At 43.8% G+C, this 26,727-nt stretch overlaps 1 protein-coding gene across 1 annotated transcript; it reads left to right on the top strand.

Annotated features, from left to right (window-relative positions):
• Window positions 1–16,398: 16,398 nt before the first annotated feature.
• On the top strand, window positions 16,399–17,067 carry RNF152 (ring finger protein 152). Its single transcript, XM_010585983.1, has one exon. It carries the CDS (start codon window positions 16,422–16,424, stop codon window positions 17,031–17,033), a length of 612 nt encoding a protein of 203 aa, XP_010584285.1. The 5' UTR covers window positions 16,399–16,421; the 3' UTR covers window positions 17,034–17,067.
• Window positions 17,068–26,727: the final 9,660 nt, after the last annotated feature.

The raw sequence follows: 26,727 nt of genomic DNA, 5'->3' as shown, positions 1-26,727 counted from the left end.
GAGGCACAGAGATGGCTGTAACCTGTACACGTGCAATTTTAAATCAGGATATCATGCTGAGTTGAAATTTTTCAGTTTGCTCCTTTAAAGGTCTCATTTTCTAGCACTTGTGCTCATTTCTTTTGTGTAATTTTAAACAATACACAATACCATTTTTCCATCAGCAAAGGCCTGTGCATTTCAGTGACCTTTACTGCTTTCTTTAGAGGGGTTACGCAATCAGATATAAGGGAATGAAAATATTTAATGATTTTTTTTTTCTCCAAAAAGGTCTTATGCCTGTATTCTTACGGTTGTACTACTCACGTTTAAGCACCTGTGTTTTGCACCTGCACTCTTATTTTGAGGAGCCTGAAAGTCTACTTGCAAAATCTGAGCTCATTTGTGAAAATCAAGCTAAGAAAAGCATATAGGTGGACAGAATGATTGTTTTTAAAGCAAGAAGCTTTTGTTCTAATGTTTCTTCCCTCTTTGGTCTCCCACCTCCAGTAAATATATTTTCTTCTAAATTTAAATTCAGAACTTAGAAAGGGATTGACCCTTTTCATATCTATCAACTAGTCAGTGCCAGAGAATTTGGCGTGCCTTTCTGAACCCACTTGCAATGCACTTGCATACATTTTCCTGCTTGGGAACATTAAAGCTCCCCAGAGTCCACACTAATTGCAGCCTCCTCTATCAAGAGAGGTTGCTCATTAGAGAAGGTAGTTTGTTGTACCTCATAGCAAGGAGAAAACCGAAGCCTGGGCACCCCTTAGTTCTGCTTCCTGATCAAGTGGGTGGAGTAACAAGGAGAGCATCCATGCATCTGTTCAGGGAGATCCATGGAAACAGATCCAAGTAAGTTCTTACTGCAACAACTGCGCAACTTGCTAACTTGGAAATATTTCTGATGTCTCACGATAATCACCAGATAAACACCAGCTTCATTGCTGCTCAGTGTTAAGATCGGTATGGGTTACAGTTATGCTTCATGACTTGCTTTTCCACAGGTGAATATTTTATGAGCCAAATCCACACTGGGATAGCAACTAGGAAGGCAGAGTAAGCAAGAACAGTTACCCCATTCTTTTTTCCATGCCATTAGCCCATCTTTGTGTATTAAAAGATACTTGCTCTAAAAACATGTATTGAGCAAACTTTTGTGCAGTGCATATAGTACATAAACCTTGAGCTGAATCATGCCTCTTTTAGTGGGTAGTGTTAGTGAAGCATCAAGAAAAAAGGTATGTGTTTATTGTGTGTGAGGAAATGAGTTTGGAATTCTAGATATAAATTAATTTCCTAAAACACAGTGGATATCATGTGGCATTGATTGTGGACCCTCTTCTGCAAAAAGGCCACATTACTTTGCCTGGTTTTACTTGGTTTGTGTATTGCTCATATCCACAGAGATGACCTTAAACTTTTCCAGTTTTGTGTCTATTTATATTTGGGGTCAATTTTGGGGGGGGGGAGAGAATGCCAGTGATCCACTGACATATACAGGAAAGGATAGGAAATTAGTTTCTGACAGATCTTTTCTGCTATTTCCACATGAGCAGATGGATCCCATAGTACAGGTTTGCCTTTAAGGAGAGTTTAAGCAGTAAATACTTTTGTGTTTTGCAAGAGGGCTGGTTATTTTCCATGTTTGTATAGCTTTTAGGTAATTCATAAAGACTTCTGATAAAAATGCAGGCTTTTTTTCCACCCAGTTGTATGACCTTCAGTGTTTTAAACTCTAAACTTTTCTAGGGGAGAATGATGTGGGAATTGCATCTTTGTCAACTAAGCCAATTCATTACCTCTCTAAATGTTGACTGCTATGCTTGATGCCGAGAGTTGGACAAAACAACTGGCTTCTACAGTTTTTCTTTAAAATTTCATTTTCTAAGAGAATAGCACAATCTTCCTGGGTTTAAGGGTACCTCCTCCTATCTCCCCTACGTTGAACAGTGTTTGAAAGGGCCTCATTTTGAAGACTGAAGGGTTGGGAGGGTTTCCAGCAAGAGCAAAACAAGCGATTGCTCTTACAGTTGGATGAGAGTTGCAAAGACCAGGTGAGCCACAGCTCTTTGAGGTGGATTTATTTCTTCTGGCTGACGAGACTACTAGGCAGAGGCTTTCCTGACAGTCAGGGTTTGATTGGAAGAAGTGCCAGTTTGACTGACTATGCTGCAGGAGGAGTGTGAGTGTTGGGGCAAGGCAGAAGGCTCAGGGGAGGGTGGGAGTCTTCACTGCACCCTGAGGAACCATCTGTAGTGACTCTTCCTAACCACACAAGTGAACACTGTAGCTGTTTTGTATGCGTAGGTCATAGCTAAAAATAAACAGAAGGGAAACTGGTTTCCTAATCGTTAGGGTATGTTTTTTGTTGGTGGTGCTGTGTTAAAGCAATAAAAGCCAGCATTATTTCAGCTATATCCCAGCTTGCTCCTTGTTTGGGGGAGTGGTGGGAGGCAGTAAGATGCTGCCACCTCTCCATGCAGAATGTGGGAAAGAACTCAGCCTGCCCTGCAGGACCTCTCCCCTCAGTCAGAGAGCAAGTAACGAGCTCAGCACTTTGGGTGTGCTGGTACCCTACTCTTAGAAACGACTGCGCAAGCTGCATCTCACCTTGCTGATGTGTCCCATTCAGCACCAGGATAATCTTATGGTGCTAAAAGCTGGGACTGGCAGGATTTGTCCCTGCTGTTCGGGAGTGGGAAAGTGGAGACGACCATCCTAAACCAACCCAAACCTCCTGAAGGGTGCTAAAGCAAGCTAGTGGGACAGCCAAGCAGAACTGCCTGTCTTGTTCCTGCAAGCCCTGGTGCTTAATGCTTTGTGTTCTGGAGTGCCACCTGCTGGCACTTGCTCTCTTTGCTCTCTTTTCTAGAGGCAGCTGCTCTAGATGAGAGCTCAGACCAAAGAGCATGGCTGTTAGTAATAATAATAGTACTAATTATTTGTATTGATCATTACATTATTTTTTAAATTGTCATAGCACTTAAGGGCCCTGTTTATTGGCAAAGACCTTACTCTGGCAGGTGTTGTGCAAACTCAGTGTGGAAGAAACTGGCAGAGGCTTTCACTGAAGGAGTGGTTTAAAGAATAGAAAATGATTTTTCCAATTCATGCTGTTATTCTGAAAAATATGAAGTATTTTTTTCTTTATGTCTTGATTTAGTAAAATATTTTGATCATTTCTGTGGTTGGCAAAAAATGAAAAGCAGTAATCATTAAAGTGAAAGACACCTGACAGTGAAGTGACTGAAGCAAAAGTTAGGAAAACACTGACTCAACTCTAAAAAGTAACAATGATGTCAGTAAACTAAATAATTTTGAAAACCTTTTGGCTGGAAAGCAAGGGATGTTGTAGTTTGTGGCACAATGCAAATCTGGGTCCAGAGCTGACATTTTTTTCATCCTAGTTGAGAACTTGTTTTGGCAGTAGAAAAGAGGTATTTTTTGAATCTGTTTTATAACATTGATTTTCTGTCTGTGGGCCAAATCCTCAATGGGCATAAGTCAGTGTGGTTCATTTGGCATTGGTTTGGTTGTGTGCATTGACGTTTTCAGTGTTCAGCGCACCACTGTAAGGCACACATATAATACTATAACAAAAGTGGAATAAAGACCTCAGCTGAGTGGAATCTGGTCGAATCCTGCATAGATACATAAAGGTGTGTGCATGCACACTGTGTCTTCTTAGATCATCTCTCCCAATGCAACACTTTCCACAGTAGCAACACAGATTTTTGGCCTTTTTCCCCTTCTTTTAGCAGTCCCTAAGGCATGTCTTTGGTTCCTAACTGCTATTCTGTGTGATGCTACATGGAATAGAATCACAGAATTGCTTAGGTTGGAAAAGACCTTTAAGATCATCGAGTTCAACCGTAAACCTAACACTGTCGAGTCCACCACTAAACCATGTCCCTAAGTGCCATGTCTACAATGTCTTTTAAATACCTCCAGGGATGGTGACTCAACCACTTCCCTGGGCAGCCTGTTCCAATGCTTGATAACCCTTTTGGTGAAGAAATTTTTCCCTAAGATCCAGTCTAAACCTCCCCTGCCACAACTTGAGGCCATTTCTTCTCATCCTATCTCCAGCCACCTGACAGAAGAGACCAGCACCCACCTCACTACAACCCCCTTTCAGGTAGTTGTGGGGAGCGATAAGGTCTCCCCTCAGCCTCCTTTTCTCCAGACTAAACAGCCCCAGTTCCCTCAGCTGCTTCTCATAAGACTTGTGCTCTAGACCCTTCACCTGCTTCATTGCCCTTCTTTGGACATGCTCCAGCAACTCGATGTCTGTCTTGTAGTGAGGGGCCCAAAACACAGTATTTGAGGTGAAATACATGTTGGAAGTAAGTGGTGAAGCTTATCTAAGTCTTCAAAAGCAATTAATGATTTTGGGATGCACTCTTGAGACTATTGGGATGAGTGTGAGGTTTTTTAGAAGGCCCTGAATCACCTGCCCTTTCAAAGTAAGATCCTTTAGATCCTTAGCAAGAAACACCTGTAAAAACCAGAAATGGTATCAACCATGTAGTCCTCTTCAGGCTTCGATGACATCTTGGAATGTGACTTGTCTGTTGAAAATGCCCCATGTTGTGATTTGTTTTTTTTTTTAAGCCAACAACCAAAAAATGCTGAATAACAGTCTTTGAAAACATGCTGCTGTGAAACTATTGCTGATAGTTGGAGTGTATTTATCTCATTTACTTTTGCTAGACTGGGAAAGAAAAAGAAATCATGTTGTATTGATGGACTTGAGCGTTCCACATTCAGCAGTAGAGCAATGTAAGGGATACTTCTGGCTCACTCAGTGGCTGACCATGTAGAAGAAAAATTACTCCAGAGTCAGTACAAAAAGCTTTGTTTGCCCTTTGTGTTACCTTTTTATAAATTTCTTCTTCTGAAAGAAAATAGTCAAACTGAAGTGAAAGTTGAAATGAGCTGACATTTTAATGGAAATTACCATTTTTGCCTAAGGAGAAAGTATTTGCTTAATTTGATCTGAAACTGCCAATGAATTTGTTCACCTCAAAACTACATTTCTTTAGTTAGCTCTAACTCACATGCAGAAATCATAAGACTGGCTTGCAAGACAGAGACTGAAGTTTAGGGGTTCTACCTAACTGGGATTTGGGGCTTGAAGTTCATGTTTTCAGGCTTCTCTTCAGAAAAATGGGGCTAGCAGCTTTCTTTTTACTGAGTACTTAGTTGAGTGTCCATAATCCTGTGAGCCTAGGACTCACTGTGGCCATATACTATCAGGATTGTGATTAAGTCTTGAGCATTAGCAATATTTTGCTAGTTATCTTTTCTAAGTTTGTTCTGCTGTTACATTGCAAGGACTGCAGAGCTAGGCCCAAAATTAAGAGGTAAAGGAGTTTGCTTCATTTTGGTTGTTTTGCTCTAATGTAGCGTAACAGTCCTTTCTGAGCATTTGCACTCCTTCATACAGCAAAAACGCTGTATGCTGTTAGTTAAGTGCTGCCAAGTGGAGGGTATTTTCACACCAGGATGTTTCAAAACCAGCCAGACTTTGACTGGAGTAAGTATGATGGGTGATGTCTGGCCCAAACTTTGAAACTCACTGTAAAGAATGAAATACAACCTGACAAATCTTGGCAGGTCTGATAAACTTCTTGCAGCTACAGAAGGTGAGTGGCTCTAGGAATTGAATACCATCTCTGAAGGAAAGCAACTGTAGATTTCACGTAATACAGGCCAGAACGGTTTATCTTCCTGTGCCTGAGCATTTCAGCAGCCAATTGCCAGTCCCCATCACAGCTTGGCTGCCGGAGCAGAGAGGCTAGCAGCTCTGCGGCTTGGAGCTTAGTCTCCCAGAGCCGTAATTTATCTCAGCCCACTGGAGAAGGTTGTGGTGGTGCTAACCTGAGTTGCTAACCTGAGTTATGGTTGTCGCCCTCGAGAACACTGCATTGCTTAGCTGCAAGACTATTTTTGTCTGCAAATGGTGCTGGTTCATGTGAGGGAGAGACTCGATGCAAACCCCCTCACTCTGTTCTAGGCTTCATCCTAGAAGTCCACCCATGGGAGTCATCTTGTTTCTCTTGTGGGCATGCCTGTGTCCATGGGCATGAAGGAGAGAGCCGAGAGCCTTTCCTGGTGTCAATTTGTCTCACCACTAGTCTGAAATTTTCCCTGGTGGTCCTGGCACTTCGAGTCATGATGTGGAGCTGGTCGGGTTAGTTGATGTCAACTGGCTGGTTTAGTTGCAGCTGTTTTGGGAAGGTTGTGTTGTTTCCTCAGGTTGTACATTTTCAGGATGGCGCAGGGGGAGCAAAGGCATCTGTTCTTGGAGACTACCTTGATCTGCCTGCGGCTGCTGACACCGGGTTCTCTATTGATTGTGTTGATGGATAGTGTGTTAAGTATGTAAATGTGCAACTGACCTCAAGAACATGTGTCATCCCATTAACTTCTGTGGCTAATGTCAGGCTGTGCGCTTCATGACTTGTATGAACTCTGCTTGTGGAATGTTTATAGTCATGGGTAGAAATGTGTGGTTTGGAAAAGTATTGGAAGAAAATATTTTTCCAGTATAGCCTGCTAAATCTCTTTTGGAGGATTTTACTGATGTAAAGACAGTGAGAGAAATCACAAAATAGGAAATCGTAAATATGTATGCAGTTCAGGCTTGGTCTAACTCTGCTTGTGATCCATATTTGCAGTGAGAGTTGGACTGTTCCCAAGATTCAGGAAGTGTGGGTGGTATTAGTATTACTAGCTGCCAGAAGTGTTACAGGATGAATGATTAGTTTCCAATAAGAAAGGAGCTTTTGGATTGGTTCCAGTTCCTTTTGGTGTAGTCTGCAAACCAGAATGACCAGTGCCGTGACCTGGTGTGGCTGTAGCACTTACCAGAGACCAAAAATGCATGAAGATCACAATTTGTCTGCATTAGGAAATGACATAGCAGTTGACCTTGAGGAAGCATATTAGTTGGCTATCTTCCGCTCTCTTGTGAAGATAAGCTCTTGGAAGTGGTTCTATCTATGTTAGGACATCTGTTACACCTTTTCTTTTGATAAACAGGGGGCTTGACTCTCTTGTGCTGCCTACTTAGCAGATTTCAGGAGAAAGGTAAAAAGATGAAAAAAGCTCCCCCTGCCCCATCTAATCTCCTTCAAACCTTATTCTACTTCTTTGTGTATGAAAGAAGAGAATTTCCTTATTGTTGTGTGGCTTCTAATAAAATATTTTCCAATTTCTTAATCCAATCTATTTCAATGTAAAAAGGATGTATTATTTTGATTCCCCTGGGTCTATTGTGCTTTTTTTCCCTTTTTCTGAAGCAAAACAAGAAACAACCCCTTCCCACATGCAAACAAAACAAACCCCAAACCATCCCAGCCCTTGAAAGCAGGCGTGTGAAGGTAGCTGTTCAGTGATGTGGGTCGCAGAATCATGTCATCAGGAAGCTGTGCTGGGTGAATGCAGAGAGCGCAGGGCATGTTAAGCAGGCTGGGGGTATAAGGCGGGAGTGCAGAGCAGAGTTGCAACAATTAAAACTCTCATTTGAAGGACTTCTGTTTCCTGAGGTAAGTGTGAAATTGAGTTTTCAGTTTTTGCGTTGTATAGGCAGTGTATGAACGTATGAGTATTGATTCCTTTCTCTCCTCCTCTGTTTGGGCCCATGGGCAGGTAGATTTTGACTTAGTTTTATGAAAACCCACTCAATGACCTCAAGAGAGCTGTAGCACTCTCCTGTAATTATAGACTGGTGTCTTAATACACTAATTCAAGCTGATTCCCACTCAATCACCTGCTGACCTGTATCAGTGAGAAACATCTGCATTTGAGCTTTATTTAAAATTACTTCCTTTTTTTGAATAGTGTATTTTGTAAGTCTAATACCAAATCCTCAGGGGAGGAAAGGAAGATCTTTTAATTAAGTTTCTCTTCAGGTATCAGGCAAATTCTATCAATGGCAGATGAAGCATAAAGCTCTAATGGGAGAGCAAAATTTGTCATTTAAGTGATCAGGTGCTTCATGCTTCTCTCTCTTAGCATTTTGAATGTCACAGAATTCTGTCATGTTGCCATAAATGAAAAATCTCTTAGAAAGAATATGTTGCATTGCATTTAAAAGCTGTTACTGAGAGTGAGTTTAACACCCATAGGTACTCCTGTTAAGGTTGTGGGATTTTGGCCTTGGTGACTTGTGACCTCACTTAAAGTTAGGGAAGCAACTTCTAAATCTGTCTGCCAGCGACCTAACCACCTGCTCCTTATGTCCTGGTGATAAATAACTGCTGGTGCTGCTTTTATTCAGGGGTGAGGGGTAGTTTTCTTTTCATGGTACCCCTTCTACTCCCATTCCTCTTGATGTAAGTTTGAATGGCAAATGGCGCTCTCACTTGGTAGTGGAAAAACCTGGCTTTCAATTCCTCTCACCCTGGGGTTTAGGAGTGAGTCAAGCATAATTAAGAGCAGCCAACAAAACTGAAGAAGTGCTAATGGCCCTGCAAGTGTTGTGCTCAGAGTGTGCTGTAAAAATGAGCACCATCCCTTGGGATGCTTTGGATGCCGGAGATATTGTTTATTTGCAAATTAGGGGGAACCTTTTAATATCCTGTGCTGGGAAATTTTCAGATTTGGGATGTCTTAGGACCACAATCAGGTCTGTCATCCTGTTAGTGCATCCCTCATGCAGGAAGAGAAACGCTAGAACTTAGGGACACCAGAAGTGGTGAGGAGTACCTCCACGCTCCTTCTAGCAGGGCAGAGCTGCACCTGAGGGACCCCTGCTCTGCCAGGCTGGAGGGAGCCTGGGAGATTTAAGGAACTGTAGCTCTGGGGCAGCTTGACAAGTGACCTTGTCAAAAACCTGCAGACATGTCGGAGTTGTTGGTGAGGAACAGGTCAGGCTCCCACTGCCTGGGCTCCAGGACCACCTTCATGGAGGGCCGCAGAGGGGCTGGGTGGGCAGGAAAGCTGTCTGCTTTCTGTCTCTGCCTGTCTGAAATGGGCATATTTCTGGGAATATTTTGATTTCAGATAGTGTTTCACACTGGTAAAGCACCTTGTGTGAAACTGTCTTGATGAGCGTAGCTGTACTGTTTTGACTCAGCAGTAAGAAACTGTACCGGTCGTTTGCTGACCTGGCATGTTGCAGGTGATTAGTAGTGTTTGCTGTTGGAACAAAGTGCAGCTTATCCTGGTCATATTTGACCAAAATAAGGTCTTTGGAGCCAGGGAATGTGGATGTGTCAAAGTTTGCAGATAAAAGGAGGGAGCAGCACAGCTGGCAACAGGAGTTGGAACAACGAGCAGCATGTGAGTCTCCCTCTGCTTTCTATAAACACCAAGGTTGTTTTCATCTGATCTGTTTTTGCTCCGAAACCGTAAACTTCTACATTTAGTTATGTTCCTGTGGGTGACCTTTATGCCTCTGTCTCCTGTTGCGAGGGCTGGCTGATGACAATTTCTAAGGTAAATGCTGTGGGATGGTACCTTGCAACTAGGCGCCTTTTTCGTGATCCACCTCCGATTGCTCAGCTGCCAGAGAGGCAGGACAACTGCTGTCCTGTTTGATCTGCGCTGTTGAGATCATCCAGAGCAGATTCTCTCTCCATCAGCATGGATCCCCTGGCGCTGGTTCATAGGATGTTGTAGACTCATATATCATGGTTTCATTCAGCTTAATTTTTTGTGGCTTTATGCATCTGGGAGTGTGTACACCTGATTCTCATCTTGGTAAGGGCTGGACTAAAGCTAAAGGAACAGTGCCAGCTTGCACTGGCTAAGGATTTGGCCAAATTAAAACACTTTTGTTCTGCGATATTTCTGTGCAATTGTGAATAACTACATGGAAAGGATGATGGGTGTAGGCTGCTTGGCTTAGAGGAAGGTGCCTGGAAAATAGGTAATTCTGGACAGAAGAATGGATTAATGTTGCCATCTTATTGTTAGCTTTATGTCCCTTAAAATGCCTGTAGTTTCTCAGTTGTAATCTACATGGTGGATGAACTGTGTCCGTGGCAATACTTTAACTTCTGGATCACAGGCTTTCATGATTTTCATGGTCTGTGGAAAAGCTAGTAAGTTCAATGAAAGCCACAAAAAATCTCAGGCATACCATGGAGATGCTGCCAGCTGGAAGAGATGGGGATAAACAGGTGGTTTTCTGAGCTTTGTTGATTCTCTGTTGCAAAAAAGAATCTGTCCAGAATCTGTCGTCTCTGCTCAGTGGCTCATGAGGTGAGAAGTGGAGCTGTGATGAAGTTGTCCAGGAGCTTTGAGGCAATCTTGGTGGTGCTTGCATGACCTTGGACCAACTGCTTCATCTCTCAGCACTTCTTTTTTTAGATGATGAAAGGATATAATGATGATAATACTTCTCTCTTAACAAGGGTGTTGTGATGAATAAATTAATTAATCGTTGTGCTGTTCTCAGTTACTATGGTAATTAGTGCTACAGAACAGCCTAAAAATAAATAGGATCATTTAGTGAAGGATATTCAGGGGAAATCAGGTAGTACGTCCTGGGCATTTGCAACAGCCCCAATGTGTTTTGTCCAAACATGAATGTGTTGAAAACATACACAAATGCTGAATTTTGTAGCAGAAATGCTTCCAAATATTAAACATGTTCCTTCCTCCTCACTATGAGTTTGAAGTGACTCTAGCACACATTTCCATCCGTATCTGTGGGCAGATGATTCTTGCAATTAGTTCCCCTATTGAGAACAGCACTTCCCCCTCCCCCCATCTCTTTCCAGCCTAAGGGCACCTGAAATGAATGGATCTTTCTTCATCATAAATCATACATACTCAGTAATACTGTCAAAGAATTCTTAATGTGTTTGGGGAGTTTACGTAATGAACCTTCCCTGAGAAAGGTGAAGTATCGTCAATGCACTGCCTTGCTGAAAGTCTGTTATTAACCTTGCCATACAGCAAGTAGAGCATGCCTAAATATGTGCATAAGTCTGTGCAAAGTTTTTGAGGCTTTCTTTCAGTGATCAGCTAACTACATCAGCATGCCCTGAAGCCAGTCTTTAAAAATGTGATGTGATGTTTAATCTTCTGTGAATTGTATTAGATTCCACAGGCATCATTAAAGTATATTTTTGGGGCTTTCAAGTTAATATAATTTTGGGCCCTAATAAGTTAGGAAGTATGTGTGAAGATAGTTCTGAGTTCTCCAGTGGAGGCAGCACCCCCTCAAGGCTGTGGTTTCCATTGCTTACTGGGGCTGGCCTTGCGTAGAAAAAATAGGCAAGGATTTGCCATTATTCTGTTCTCTGACTTGTTGCCCAACTCCGATCATGGATGTTCAATGACTTTCTTTGCACTAGGTTCCAAAAATAGCTGTCTTTTCTGACCTGGCCAGTTGGGGACCACTTTATAATAGGGTTTGTGCAGAGCTTTCTCTGCAGCAAACCTGTGCATTCTTCTTTCTCTCACTGTCTGTAGCTGTGCTATACTAGCTGCAGCAACCTTCATCTGTTCACCTCCTGCAGCACCTCCCTACGTTGTGCTGGGGAGCTACGAATTGCAAGAGAGCAGCAAATGCCCCTTCTCCCTTCTTGGGGAGTAGGAAGCTGATGCCTTCGCACTCCTGACCTCCTGCTCACCCAAAAAAAAGAGAGCTTGGGGCTCTGCTGTGGCCTTCGACAGGGTACTGGCAGAACAGATAGTGTGACTGACAAACAGCTGAAATACCTGTTCTATTCTCCAGACTTTTATTGCGCGAGTCACACGATCGTGTCTGAAATCTTAAAAACTCTTGGCTTGTGCAGAGGATAGCCCAAATCTGCAAGGAGGACCTTTGTGCCATGCTCTTGGCCACCCAGCTGTACTTTGATCTTCTGCTACAAGGGTCATCAGCGTTGCAGGTTCCTCCCTGGGTCTCTCTAACTGCTTGTGAATCTCATCTCGCCGGCTAGCAGCAGCCCTGTGGATGTTGGGCAGACCCACAGCAAGAAGAGCGTGTGGGGGAGGCAGAGAGGTCTCCTGATGCTTCTTTGCAAGGCCTGTCTCTTCTCGCTTCCTTTGCTCCTGCTGCACCTTTCTGACGTTGAGTTTTGGAGCTTGTGGATTTTCATACCCAGTTAGTTTTTATTTGTGTTACTAGTTAGATCTCAGCCCTGAAGAGCTTCTGGTTGCTGTCAGGTTTGTGCCAGGCAGAGTCACTACTCACAGTTGCAGTTGCCCCTGTCTGTCTGTCTGGTTTCACTGTCATAATCCCCAGCCTTCCCTTCCACATGCGTGCTCCTATCCACATGTACAAATGCACTGTCTCTCTTGTGGAAACCTACAGATATCCCTGACATTCTTTTCTGATCCACCCCCCACTCCCCCCCGTTTTCCTGTCAACGGTCCCCTCGCTCCCCTTGGGTGTCCCTGGGTGATGAGAGCAAATAATGTCAAAACAATGTTTTTGGCTGATGCTTGATATCAGCTGTGCCCTCACATGCAGTCTGGCTGCCTCTTGGTCTTTGTGCTCAAAGCGTTGGTCTTTGTGCTCGAAGTGCTGAGAAAAGTCCAGTCTGAGTAAGCTTTGAGCAAGGTGTTCTCCTGTGGTGGCTCAGTACCCCCAACTGGTATGGGGGTGCATTGAGCACAAACTAGAGAGTTCAGTCCCCTGTCCAAGAGGAGGTCTGCTGCAGTGTTAAATCTTGGCATAGTTATTAAAGTGAAGTGGTAGAAGAGTACTGAGAGCGCTCCCATGGCTTTTTCCTTCCTAACTCTGTACTACAAAATGAATCAAATAGATATTATGCAGTTTAATTCTTACTGTAGATGATGGCTTGACTTTCTTTTATCCCCAAACTGAGCTGTGGCAGAGTGCAGGGTGGTTGTGGGGCTTTTAGTAAGGTTGGAAATAAAGTTACATTGCACCCATGAAGCTACCCATGTCCAACCTTTGAACAAGGCAGTGTCAGCAAAGGCCAAGGGGGTTAGATGGCTGTGGCTATTCTTTAACTTGTCTTTAGACATATTCTGAAGGAATCATACTTACCTCTCTGCTTGCCAGTTGTTACCACCGATGTGTCAAAATACACCTCTGATCATTATTTGAGACATTTTGGGAAAGTAAGAAATGTCATAATTCGGCATATATGCACAATGCAACCTTGTTACTCGAAATACTGTTTATAGTTGTTCTTTCGGGGGGAGTGGGGCAAGGAAAGGAAAAAAGTGTAACTTCAAGACACTGTGAATGTTTCCTTGATTCAGCACCAGGTCAAAATGGGATTGTCACTATATTTACAGCTTCTGCAAATATATCCACACATACCTGAACAACGTGTGTCATGTAGGTGGTAGGCCCTATCTTAACCTTTCAATTTGGCTCCATTCTTTTCTTTTTTCTTCCTATAGATTGTTTAAAACTTTGACCTCCTGGAGAAGTGCTTTGCAGCATTACTTGGCATTCAAACCAGCAGAGATCTTCTTGTTGGGATGGATTTTCTTCTTTTTCCTTAGGGCGCTGTTTGCCTGAAGGTGACTTTTGTTTTATTCTTCACTTCTGAATACCTCATCTCATTCTCTCCTAGCACTGATGTTCTACTGTAAGGATGTCACTGGGACAGGGATGAGGGGCTTGACAGTGCATGAGCGTATGACTCCTGGACAAGGATATGCGGTCAGAAAAATTATCTTGATCCCAATCACATTCACGTCAATAGAAACTGGTTTACCTTTAGCACTGTAAGTGGAGAGAGGTGGTTGTAGGTGACAGCTAAATGAGGTCAGAGAACTTCACCAGTCAGTTCACTGACATCCAAAATGTGGAGGGCAAAACTTCTATGGAGAGATACTGATTTACATCTACAGGAGTACTTCCACTCTGTTTTTAAACATAAGCCTTATGTTCTGAATTTCCTGGCATTGGGGCTTTTTCTCATAATAACGCTGCAGTATTGTTACACCTGGCTTTTTTGGATCGATTTGCAGATACAGCAGATCAGAGTTGCGTCTTGTAATGTCTGAGCTCAAGTTTAGCTTGAGCAGTGTGTAACTGCGAAGATCTTGTATGGATACTTCTGTGCAAGATACAAAACTGTTGGGTTGCTTGTGGCTGAAAATTGGATCTTTCGGCTTCAGTGATTCCTTCCTGAGTTCCTGTAACTAATTTCTAATCTGGCTTTTGTCTCTTCATGTTTTTCAGCTGGGAATTACCTAGCACTGTGGATAGCTCTCTTCCATTTTTGTCTCTCTGCTGCACACTAGTCTTTTAACGACCCTTTCTGACAGTCTTCCTTTGTGCCTGCCTGCACCATAGGGATGTGGAGATAGTAACGGGAAGGAGAGGATAAAGGAGATAAAACCTCTACTCATTTTCTTCCACTTCCCCCGGTGCGGCCTGCACATAGGTGGTGAATGCATAGCCCTTTCTGTGGTGGTGTTAGGCTCCCTCTGCACGTGGAGTATCAGTTAATACCATGTGTAATACATGCCAGTGCAGAGCAGGCGCTGCACAGACCCATGCTGGCTTCATGCTGGCTGGGGTCTCTCCCAGCGGTGGCCTCTGTGCTGCGTTCAGGTGAAGCATCCCGAAAGTGCCGTTCGGGCAGCTGGCACGCACCGTTTCCCACTGCAGCCATTGCGCACGTTTTGCAAGCTCCTGTCTTCAAAACTGCAGCCCCTGCTGCCTCCTGAGTCAGGATTGTCACTGCATGTTTGTTGAAGCGCCTTGTGAGCCAAAATCCACTGCTGTTACAAAATCAGCAGCCGGTCTGGTTCTGCCAACGTCGGTGATATCGGTCGTTAGCATCTGAAGAGATGACGTGTATTTTGTTTTGCCTATTCAAATACGGGTAACTGCCAGAAGCGGGATATGGGACAGTGTGGTCCAGAGGGCTGTCCTGCATTGCAAACCCCACCTCTATGCCTGCCTTCTCTTCTTGAACTACGTTGTTTCTGTTTTACTGATGTCACCCATCGATTAGCATGTTGCAACCTAGTTGGTATGATCTGGAGGGAAGAGCAAGAAATAATTGTATGGAAAGGAAGAAGTCCTCCGACAGCTGTGGTCCTCAGGTGTTAACTCCATTTTGGGCATAACATTGCAATAAGAGAAGAGCAAAGGTCACCATGCAGATATTTTGGGTTTTCTTTATTGTATTCTCTGGATGCAAATTCAGGCTGATACTTCTTTAAATACAGCAAGGAAGGCAATGTAAAAGGTTGTAAAAATGTCACTCCTTCATATTTATCATGTGTTGGAGTGAGCAAAATCAAAGCTAAGCAACTCACTGTGAAAGTAAACACAGCTGCCTTTTTTTGCATAGCTATAAGAAATAAGTGGGGAAATACAAAGAATCCCTTTATAATGAATAGTTTAGAACAAGGTTAGTAACAATTTGCCTTTAATTCAGTGCATTAACAGATTGTTCTCTGTGGCATTCTGTGGTCTTGGGTCTAAACAGAGCCTTTTGTCTCGGGTGAAGTTTTCATCAGTGAGAAGGTTTATGTTTCAGAGGGCCATGTTCAACAAGCTGCTCATGTAACCAGGCAAACAGTTAATTTGACTGAAAATGGTGCCATTCCTTTTTGTTGTGTGCAAATGTGGGTGTTTCAGTACAGTTACTTGGTTGCTCATTCGTGCACAAGGGTAAGTTCAGGAGCCTGTGGAAATGCATCCGTTTAACAATATTTTTTCTTTCCGCCACCTTTCATGCAGACTTAGCGGTTGAGCCAAATAGCTAAAAATCCTCAAGGGTTTAAAGGATTAAATGAGAACAATTGCTAAGGTGCAGGAAGGGCTGAAAAGTCCTGAAAATATGACAGGAGGTAGATGCTGAAGGACCTGCTTAGTGAACTACAGCCTCCCCTGTTACGGGTATAAATATAACTGTGAGTGGTGGACCGGCGGGTTGGTAGGGATTTTATAGCTGGGGGGGAAAAAAGAAAGGCAGGGGGGAGATGTAGTGATGGCTGACCTGAAGGTTTGCCTCTGGGCAGTTTGGTGAAGCCAGTGGGAAGACGCTTTCTTGTTAAGGGTCGCAAATTTGTTTCTCCTGCCGGATGACAAAGTCAGCGCTGGTTTTCATGCCCCCTTAGCTGGACTCTTTTGTTCCCAGTGCTTCCTGTATGTAACCTCTTCCTTCGCATTCTTCTGTTTGTCTCAGGTACTGAAAGGTTCAGGCCGGAGGTTTTACTGTGCTCTCCATAGCCGCCGCCTGGCACTGCCCTGAGGAGAAGCGGTGGCGGGAAGGCGGGCGCTGCCCTGAGGAGAAGCGGCGGGAAGGCGGGCGCTGCCCTGAGGAGAAGCGGCGGGAAGGCGGGCGCTGCCCTGAGGAGAAGCGGCGGGAAGGCGGGCGCTGCCCTGAGGAGAAGTGGCGAGAAGGCGGGCGCTGCCCTGAGGAGAAGTGGCGGGAAGGCGGGCGCTGCCCTGAGGAGAAGCGGGGCGCTGGGGTGAGTGAGTCTCGTCGTGAGGCCCGCCCTGCCTCTCTGCGCCTGCCACCATGGAGACCCTGTCCCAGGACTCTCTGCTGGAGTGCCAGATTTGCTTCAACTACTACAGCCCCCGCCGGCGGCCCAAGCTGCTGGACTGCAAGCACACCTGCTGCTCCGTGTGCCTGCAGCAGATGAGGACCAGCCAGAAGGACCTGCGGTGCCCCTGGTGCCGCGGGATCACCAAGCTGCCGCCGGGGTACTCCGTGTCGCAGCTGCCCGATGACCCCGAGGTGATCGCCGTCATCGCGATCCCCCACACCTCGGAGCACACCCCCGTCTTCATCAAACTCCCCAGCAATGGGTGCTACATGCTGCCCTTGCCCCTCTCCAAGGAGAGGGCGCTACTGCCGGGAGACATTGGCTGTCGCCTCCTGCCCGGTGGCCAGCAGAAGTCCTTGGCGGTGGTGACGATCCCAGCGGAGCAGCAGCCGCTGCAGGGTGGCCTTCCCGCCGAGGGGGGAGCAGAGGAGCCGGACCGGAGAGGCGTTGTGAAAAGCTCCACCTGGTCGGGGGTTTGCACTGTGATCCTGGTGGCCTGCGTCCTGGTCTTTCTCCTGGGCATCGTCCTCCACAACATGTCATGCATTTCCAAGCGCTTCACGGTGATCTCCTGCGGCTGAGGCGGGAAGGGGGGGTCTGCTCCCCCGGGGGTTGGGTTGGGTCGGTGGTGGTGGTGGTGGTGGTGATGGTGGTGGTGGTGGTGATGGTGGTGGTGGTATCGAGCGAGACAATTCACCACAGCTTTGCCCAATAACTGCAGAATGCCGTGCACCGGGGCAGCGGTGCGCTGGCCCGGCTGTGGCCCCCAGCGGTGCAGCATCAGGCCTCTCAGCAGCGTGCAGAGAAAATCACGTCCCGTGTCTGGCAGCAACAGCACTGAGGAGGACTGCATGTCTCACCATAATCATTTATCAAAGGGACTGCAACTTACAGTGATTTTTTTTATCGTGTTACGAGATTAACGGCCTCTATGTAGCTGGTTATACTGTAAAGTATATGGTATGAGCTCTTCTGTAAACACAGTAGATTAAAATCAAAACTGCTCCATGTAGAATTAAAGGAGAATTGGCGCGCGACTCTGTACAAGGTGTTCAATACCAGTCCACACATGCGTTATTTTTTAATGGGGGGAGGGAGGGAGACTTGTAAAACTAAGGAATCATTTAGCTGGTAAGGCATTTTATATGTTTTAAACTGCACATTAATTAAACCAAGTTAGGGAGTTGTACAATAGTTTTTAAAAGGAAACGTTTTACAAGCAATCATTTCATTCCGTGGTGTGTGTTTTTTGCCTCTCTGTTTTTCTCCATTTTTTTTCAACTACAGGGAAGTGGCACTTCAGCATCTTTTATTTGAAGGAGCTTCCAAGCAGGGAAGCAAAGTGGGCTAGGAGGAATACCTAAAAATGCTGCCAAAATACTTCTGCCTAACTGGCTTTACACAAAGGATGGCTTTGAGTGGTAAACATTGGACATGCTGTTTTACTTCCAATCTGGCAGCAGGGCTTCCTGACGACCTGGCCTTCATAGCCACTAGTGAAGAAATGGGTCATGAGAAGTCCTAGGACTCCTCCTGCAAGGATGTCATAGCAAATTATTCTTCTTTTTATTTTTCTAGAGGTTGGGTTTTCTTAATTGTTTTTAAAGAATTTAGACCTATTTTGCTTCCCTCCTTCCTAGGAGATCCTGTGCACCCATGGATGGTGTGACAGAGGAGTTGCTCTAAGGAAGCCTCACCATCCTAGCTGAGACCAAGGACCCTTACATGCAATCATCTAGTAAGAGGCAGTGACATAGCTGGGAGGAGAACCCAGGCCAACCTAACCCTCTACTGGGTGGGCTACCCCTCCTAAACCACTGTGGCTGTCCTGGTGTCACAATGCCTGGGTGAGCATAACAGAGCATTTTCCCACATTTCAGTCTTATAAATGTTGGTGTTCATAAGGACAGATTTGAAAAAAAAACCAAACAAAAAACACAGGAAGTGTCTCCCTCCACCTGTGACTGTCATGAAACCCCAGCCATTTGCAGTTCACTTCTTGGAAAGAGCCAAAGTCCTGAACCTTCACTGCAGTAGCGCCTTGCTCTAAGCAGTCCCACTAGCGCTACTAGTACTGCTCATAAGTAAAATAGAGCTCAGTGTGAATTTGGGTGTTTGGCAAGTCTGAAAGCTGAAATTTGTGTGAGATTTAGGGATTGGATAAAGGGGCACGTGACAGACCTTTAATAAGACAGAAAAATCTGTTGATTTGCTCTGCTTCTTTTTGCAACTACAAAGCGTAACCTCCCTGAAGTGTGACCTCTTGTTGTCTACCTACTGCTCTTTCTAATAATTAATTAGAGATTGCTCAATGCCGTATTATACCACCGGAGAACATAATTTTGGCTATGCAGTGCCCAAGTTGGCCCTGTAGACATTGGTGGTTTTCTGGTTATGTCACAAAATCCAGATGCTGGTTCACAATAAACATTCGCAGCTAGGACTTCTGTCAGGAACATACCTCTAACTTCGTGCTGGATTTCCTCCCTTCCTTGTTCACAAACCACCATTTTCTTCCTTGATTCCTGTTAACTGAAGAATAGCATATATGGTGCTTAATTGTTATGGTGTGTGTTGGGTCATGTATGGAGAGGAACCATTGTGCTGATTTTTATCTACTGTCATATGTATGCATAGCACAGCAAAAAAAAAAAAAATCCTCAGATAACACATTCAATGCCTTTTTTGTGCAAGGCCCATGTGCAGTATGCCTTGAACCTGGCTTATGAGTATTGTAATTACACGGACACCTTTCCGCAGCATGTTTAATTTGGTTGCAGTAGGGAACAGCAGGTATTCCAAAATGTGTCTTGTGAACGTGCTAGTCTCTTGTTGCCAGTAGGTAGCCAGATTTCCACTGACATCCATGCTATGCTGCTTATTGTGTACAGGAAAGCCAGTTCACAAAAAAATCTTGCCTTTATAAGACTCTTGAGGAATTGACCAGATACAAGACTCGACCCTCTACTGCCTTATCCCCTGTAGCAATTGCTGGGTGTACCTGGAGTGTATAGCACAGCTGAAAGATGCTCTGAGAACAGCACTGATGCGTTTTGCACCAGCTTCTGCATGTGTTTATCAGAGTTGTCAATGACTGCACAAAAACACAAGGCAGTCAAAGAGCAGGTCCTGGAGATACAGTGCTGACAACGATAACCTCCTTCCAGCCATACCTGCCTGAGTGAAGCTCTTGAGGCCAAGGTTTCTCTGGCATTGCAAAGAACAGCTGTCTTGAAAACCGCCCTTTTCATCCCTGCATGGAGGGTGCAGTATGAAAGAGAAATCAGAAATTAGGTTAAAATACCACACTGCATAACACATTATGCAACAGGCAGACCGGGAGTTTATCCGGTATTAATGACGTAAGTATTATATTAGCAGAATACCATCCTGTATTACGTAACACAGTACATTGTTTCATTAATATGAATTTCGTGTACTTTTCGTGCCTGCTCAAATGCATGTTTGACCTAATTTCTGATCCAGACATTTGCCTGCTCACAGCCTTGTGTAAGAGCAATAAGTAAAACCTCAAGATTTTTGCCTGCGTGTGCGCGCACAGTGTGTACGTTCATTCCTTTTTATAAATAGGAGTTCTGGAGATGTTTTTGTTCTGGCTTTAGACTGTGACTATCATTTTAAATTTGCAGCTGCCATATCATGTTGGATCACCTAGCTTTTTTGCTGACTTGTGTAGAAGTGAAATGAATAGTTTGTTGTAATGTACAGTGTTAAAATGTTTCTCAAGTATGTCGATAGTCATACCGCTTTAAAAATGCAGTGCAGTCTGTCCCATTCGTTGGTCCAATACCTGGCATTAAAAAGTGATTCTGCTATATACACCTTTAACTTCTTTTTTTTTTTAACCTTTTTTTTTTTTTTAAACAGCCTTGTCTTTGTAATTTTTCTTTATGGGGAAACACATTTGGACTTGTGTCAAAATCTGGGCTAATTATTGTTCTCTGAGGTCCAGTAAGAAATCACTGCCCAGTTCTACCAAAAAAAAGAAGGAAACTTACTGTGACACAGTACTGTTTGAGCAACCCAAATTTATGCTAAAACTTGTGGGTAATTACTCAAGCACCTGCATTTTTAGAGCAAATTAATCTGTATGAATGTGTATTTATTTGCTTGTTTAATGGGAAGGATGTGTGTGTTGGGGTCCAGCTTCATTTTTTTTCCTGGAGGGTCCCAACATCCATTTTTGGCTTGTGCTTTCCTGGCAAACAGACTTTAGGGTTCACTCTGTGAAATTTTGTTTAGTGAATTTTAAAAATTCAAAATATGCAATTTTGGTATGCAGGATTTTTTTAGGAAATTGTGTGTTCAATGATTGTTCATGGTTAACCAAGATGTAAAGGAGCCTGGATGTTTTGTAAACATGGAGCAATCATGAGTCCAAAGTTTCATCTTTATTAATGAAGCTCAGTCTGAATAAAACATTAGCAGGAAAAGAATGATATCAAGTGAATTATAGTACCTCTGTTACTTTGCCATCAAATGAAGAGCATGGAAGGGAATTTGGCAGAATTGCTCTGTATTTTACGAGGGGGTGGCTGAAATTTGGCTCTCAGCTTTTTAAGGCAAAGTGTTAAGTGTGGGTTGGGGTAAATAATAAAAAGGTTGTTCACATTTTAATTACCTTGGAATACAGAATTATAGCGGATGACTGCTGAGCTACACAACATTTTTTTTTCTTTTTTCTGTTTTAATCATGTGACTTATAAGTAAATACATTGTTTATGGAAGTGAGGGATTATTGGCCTTGACTTAAACATGTGTTGTACAGACTGGCACGCTGCCTTCCCCTTCCCCTTGAGCCCCCCTTCCCAGTCCCATTTTTAGTGCTGGAGCCCTGGGCAGCCAACCTTTCTAATACTGCAAATGCTCTTCTGGAATAGAGATGGCTGACGTTGCACTGGTTTTGTTACATTCACAACAGGGCTAAACCAAACCCAAACAATTCATACATGATTTGAGCTCTTCTGTAGGTGTCCCAGTATCAAAGCCCCAGGCACCAGTCTACTGTGTAAACTGGTCCAAGTCTCTATATTCCCTGGATCTTTTCACAGCATTGCCACATAGCGGAGGATGTTGCCTCCTCTCAGTCATAGACAGGGGCTGTGCCCACCATCCACAGCTAAACTGCCCCCAGGGAACGTGGCTTGCTGGCATGAGACACTTCTGTGAGGATGCAGGAGACATTTGCATGTCAAGTGAACACATCTCAAGTAAATGTTGGGATTGAAATGCTTCCTTACCCTAGTTGCGCAGAAAGCGTGCCTTGAGATTTGTTTTTTCCAGACTTTTTCTATGGGCAGGTGGAGGGGGGAGGGAGGGAAGAAAGTACCTGGCAGCAAATGAGTCCCAGCATCATCTGGGAGGCTGTTGAAGGATCTGCTGGCCCTGAAGGCAAAGGTTTTTGTGTAAGAGCTTCAGTAGGACAAGATTGTCTGGAAATGCTGCAATGGATTTACAGCGAGTTAGTGACCTTTCCGGTGCTGTACACTGTCCATAGGCCTGACAGCTGGGGCTGTTGTGTTCTTTCTCTTTGTCACTTTACCTCTTGCATGCTCGTGTCAACCAGCAAAGCTGCTTGCTTCATCCTCAAGTTGAACGATTTTACAGACATTCCTTAAGTTGCCCTGAGCATCTCCAATGAAAGAAATTATCTTCCAAGTTCAGTGAAATTTAGTGCTTAATAAATGTTAGGAAAATGCATTTTTCAAGCATTTCCTTATGCTTCAATACATTTTAATTTTAGTTTTAAATAATTCCTGTAATTTTTGTGCTAAGTGTGTTCCTGAACATCAGAGGCAATTCAGAGGGATTAGGTAATATTTCCTATCCCCCCTATCCATCCCACAGACCCCTTCAGATCTACAGAAGTCTGTTTTCACTCTCCTCATCTATATTGCAGTGAAGCACCTAAGAATGGGGATGAAATGGGGACTCATGGGCATGCATGGAGCCCCTATACATACAAGCACAGGGACATGTTTCCATGCTCGGTGGGGGGGGATATGCACACAGCACATGCTTACATGTAGTAGAGAGAGGCCAAGAGGATTAATAAAAGGGCCTCAGGCTCGTACATCTCAGGAAGGTCACGTACTTTATGGTGCTGGGATGATGAGGTGCTGAGATAGCTTGGTAGTATGAAGCCTAGGTATCGCTACCTGGATTTTGTGTGGGATGAATTGCCACCCCCTCTGAGCTGTGTCCTGCAAACCAACTCCTGCTGCTGTTGGATGGGACTCGCTGCTCCACAGGTGACATCTCACCTGGGGTTCAGATGAGGAGCCACATCATTTCTCTGTGTCTCCAGGCTGGGATGTCTACCCAAAAGGCAACGGCCAGATGCCTGGGCTTTTAGTTTGCCAGGAATCTAAGTTCAACTGGAGGTCTTTTGAAACAGAGGTGCATAAAGCGCTCCTGAAAGCTTGAAGGCAACATACAGACTTGCCCTGAACTGGTTTGAAAGAGTGAAGAAAGGGTGCAGAAGGAGGACACCTGGAAATGAGCAAACAGTTAGGCAGTAGCCTGGAAATTCAGATCTGTATGTGCAAAAACATCTACTGGGCATGTTTTGCAGTGGCCTGCATATGTCATTGCTGTCAAATTGTATCTCGAGAATGGCAGCGAAACTCCAGATCTTGCTTTTTCTTCAACACCTTTGAGCTGGGAAGCTGCCTATTTCAAAAGTGCAGTTTTCCACTTAACTGAAAAATTTGATGGGTGTGCAGAATTTTTTTAGGGTGCTGAATCATCACTGAAGTCTAGGACTCAGACACAAGCTGAACAGGAATTCAGTGGGAAGAAGTTGGGATAAAAAAGCAAACCTTTGAATTCTTGGTGCGTGCAGATGTGTCACATTGCTTAAAATAAAAACTTGGTTTATTTGCATGTGAGTTGACTGAACGTAGAAAAGCAGGTGGCGATCTCCCAGGACAAATAATGAAGTTGACAAAGTTGGTAATGCCAAACAGCTAAAGACAGGATTTATTGAACCTAATAGGTCTGAGAAGCTGAAAACAAAAGAAGTGGCTATTTGGTACAGCTGTTGCACTCAAAAGAAATAGTAGGATTAGGTTAGGGGTCTGTAGCTTTCTGGCTTGGTTTTCAAGATGGAGTAAATAAAAGAACTGAGAAACCTGAGTAGTTTCATGCTGAAGGTTATTTACTTGCCTATCTTGAGCATTACAAAAAGATGTGTGTGTATTGTCACTGTGCTGATCAGTTTTGGCCCTATGGGTGCCTGCATACACTGACCAGGTCTGAATCACTGGGGTTTGCATCTGCTTGAGAGAAACTGGATCTGCTTCAAGATCTGAAAAAGTCTTCTCCTGCAAGTTGGTTTGAGTTCAGGTTTTCATTGTAAAGTGTGTGATCTCACTTGGAAGAATTTAACAGTGGTGGATCTTACAATACTTTCAAAGCAACGTGTCACGTGGTGGACACGTGTGGCTGACTACAAGCATAAAAGGGAGCTCAGTTCCCAAGCATGACCAATTTGCTGATTGAACTGCAAACGAGTAATTTTTTGCTTAAATTATTTGGAATAATAGTCGCAGATGTTTCTCAAGGATTTGCTTAAGAAATGTATTGAAATATTTAGGAGATGATTTAGGAAAATATGCTAACTGAGAAAGCACTGAAGTGTTAAAACGAAGGAAGATGAAGGGATTCGGTCACACATAATTAAATACTTTCTTGAATAGAGGTGGACTTCACACTTAGGTGTTTGTTTCTTGATACTTGGCTAGTCTGCATGATTCTTAAAGAACATTTGGAGTAATAAGCTTTGCTTTGGGGAAGGTTTTATTTTGAAATTTGAAAGCATATCGGCTAGCAGAGACTCTGTAATACCTCAAGGCAGCTGTTTTCAAGCACTTGAATGTAGAAACCTGTATTTCTGTAGCTCCTATTTTTAACTGCTCATTGTACATAGCTGAGAATTCTTAACTCCTGGTGGAAAAAAAAGCTTGCAGTTCAAACCCACAACAAAACCCACCCTAGGAATCCAGAACGATGATGATTTAAAAAACTCAGGAGAGAGAAATTGAATTCTAATCGCTTCTTTCCTGCTGTGCTGAAATGCTGAGGGATTTGCTAAACCTACAGATTGATACAACTGAATCCCTGCTTAATGATTATATTTGCTAAACTGGCTAACTGCAATGGATACATAGGGTGTTCTTTCTTTTCCTTTCTGACTTCCTCCAGTTTAGAGAAGACAAGAGTTGGACAGTTGTAGCAGGATCAAACAGCATGATAAGAGTTGTAAAATGTTACCAGCAAGGAGCATGGTTTTGTGATAAACAAAGAATTGCAACACTGAATGTCTTTCGGCAGCCATCCAGGCAGAGCAAGCATGCAGCAACTTCAGCAAACCTCTGGGATTGAGAGAAATGTTGGCAGGAGTACTGGATAAATGAGGGTATTTTTTAATACCCCAGATACTGTCTGTGTTTGTTATTGCTGATGCCTGGTGTCTTTGGGATTGGGTTCTTTCTTTTGTTCTTTATAACAAGACGCTTAAAAAGGACTTTGTCCTGCTTCCTTAGGAGCGTGCCATCTCCTGTTTCCTCTTCTTCAGCCTGTTGTTTGGCCATCCTGTTTCCCTGCATATTTGCAAGAAGAAACTTACCTTTGTATGTACGAGTGACTGCAAATTTCTACTCCATTTTCAGTGATGAAAATGGTAACAAGTCTCCACAGAAATAGCAACATCTCCAGGGCTCCATACAGTGTCTTATTTGCAATACCTCTTTGTCTGCTGTTATTATAATAGGTCTTCTCTAAATAAGAACTTTTGATTATTGTGTCTTTACTATAGCCCTAATATTTTTGAAAAAAAGCAATAGCAAAACAAAAGAAAACAACGGAGAGACTAGAAATTATTTGTACAATCTGATTTTTAAGATAAGGTCCATTAATTAGCAGCTTTTGGGGGGTTTTGTTCAGTGTATCAGTGACATTAATTTTGTGATTCCACTTCCTTTTGTGGGGGACAGAGATAAGAAGAAAATCCATATTCATGGCTTGGATTAGGTCTGCCGAGTTTCAAAATATATGTATGTGCTTCTGTTTTGTAATACCTCATAAACCTCCTAACAGCTGAAAACTGCAATAGCACCAAAATCTTAATGAAATGTCACGTGCTGCCTATTAAGTTTAAAATGCCTGCTGAAATGTGCAGAGCCTGGACTTTCTGGATGTCAAGCACACAGAGCACTATATGTGGAATTAGTTATGACTGTCAGTTCTCTGAGATCAAACTCGGGTCTTACGCCTCATTTAAAGCCGTTAGTGGACTCGGCCTCTAAGGATCTCTGTCATACGTCCCATACGCAGTGGCAGTCCTCATTTTATAGATCTAAAGCAAGCAGCCTTTGATAAGGAGATATTTACCAATTTTGAGGGCAAATTATCTGTCTCCTTAAAAGATTGTTAAATCCTTGGTTAGGTCAGTGACCTGACTTTTGCCGAAGGAAGACGGGAATTTGGTTAGATTGTCCCTGCACAGTCTGCCCACCCTGTGCTTGCTTAGTGGCCCAAGGGGAGGGGGTGTCCATGGGTGGGTGTTGAACTGGGTGAAACATGGATGTGACCCACCACAAATCTCTGTTGAGACAATGGCCCCGTAAGGACACACTGCGAATACTCTCCTAGCTGGAATGGTCCAGCATAACATTTCTGGTTAGAGCGTGGGGTCTTACAGTTCCTCTGCTGTAGATATGACTTCTAAGGTTTAGAAGAAATGTGAGAACCTTTCTGCAAGATTCCTTCAGCTTTCTAAGTCGTCACAGATGTAGAGCTCTCCCAGCCACCCGGTATCCTGCAAACTGGAGAACCTGCCCTTCTATCTAGCTTCAGGTGAGAAAGGTGGTCCCAAAGTAGGCTGCCTCATGGCAGGGTGCTGTGGCTGTTGCTGCACTGAGGGTTAGCGTGCTGCTCAGAAGCTCTTTTGTGGGAGGCTCTAAAAAGTGTTTCTCATCCTCCCCCCTCCGCCCCCACCCTCATTTTGCTTACATTTGTTTTGGAAAAACAAAAACAGGCACTAGGAAAAACAAAAAGAAGAGTAAAGCTGTTCTTCATTCAGGCCACGTTTATACCATCTGTTCTGTATCTATTTAAACTCTGTTGGGAGAAAGCGGAGGTGCCCCTGAATTTCAGCTATGCTCCAAATGAATCCCGATAGGTTTCCTGTTTTGGAGGCTAAACAAGGACCTCTGAGAAGAAAAATATTTTTAAGTCCTGGGAGTCAGCAGA

Source organism: Haliaeetus leucocephalus, unplaced genomic scaffold (genome assembly GCF_000737465.1).
Source record: "Haliaeetus leucocephalus isolate CR32 unplaced genomic scaffold, Haliaeetus_leucocephalus-4.0 Scaffold137, whole genome shotgun sequence".
NCBI classification, from domain to species: Eukaryota; Metazoa; Chordata; class Aves; order Accipitriformes; family Accipitridae; genus Haliaeetus; species Haliaeetus leucocephalus.
The sequence above is the reverse complement of the archived record's forward strand: the minus strand, read 5'-3'. Positions and strand labels throughout refer to the sequence as shown.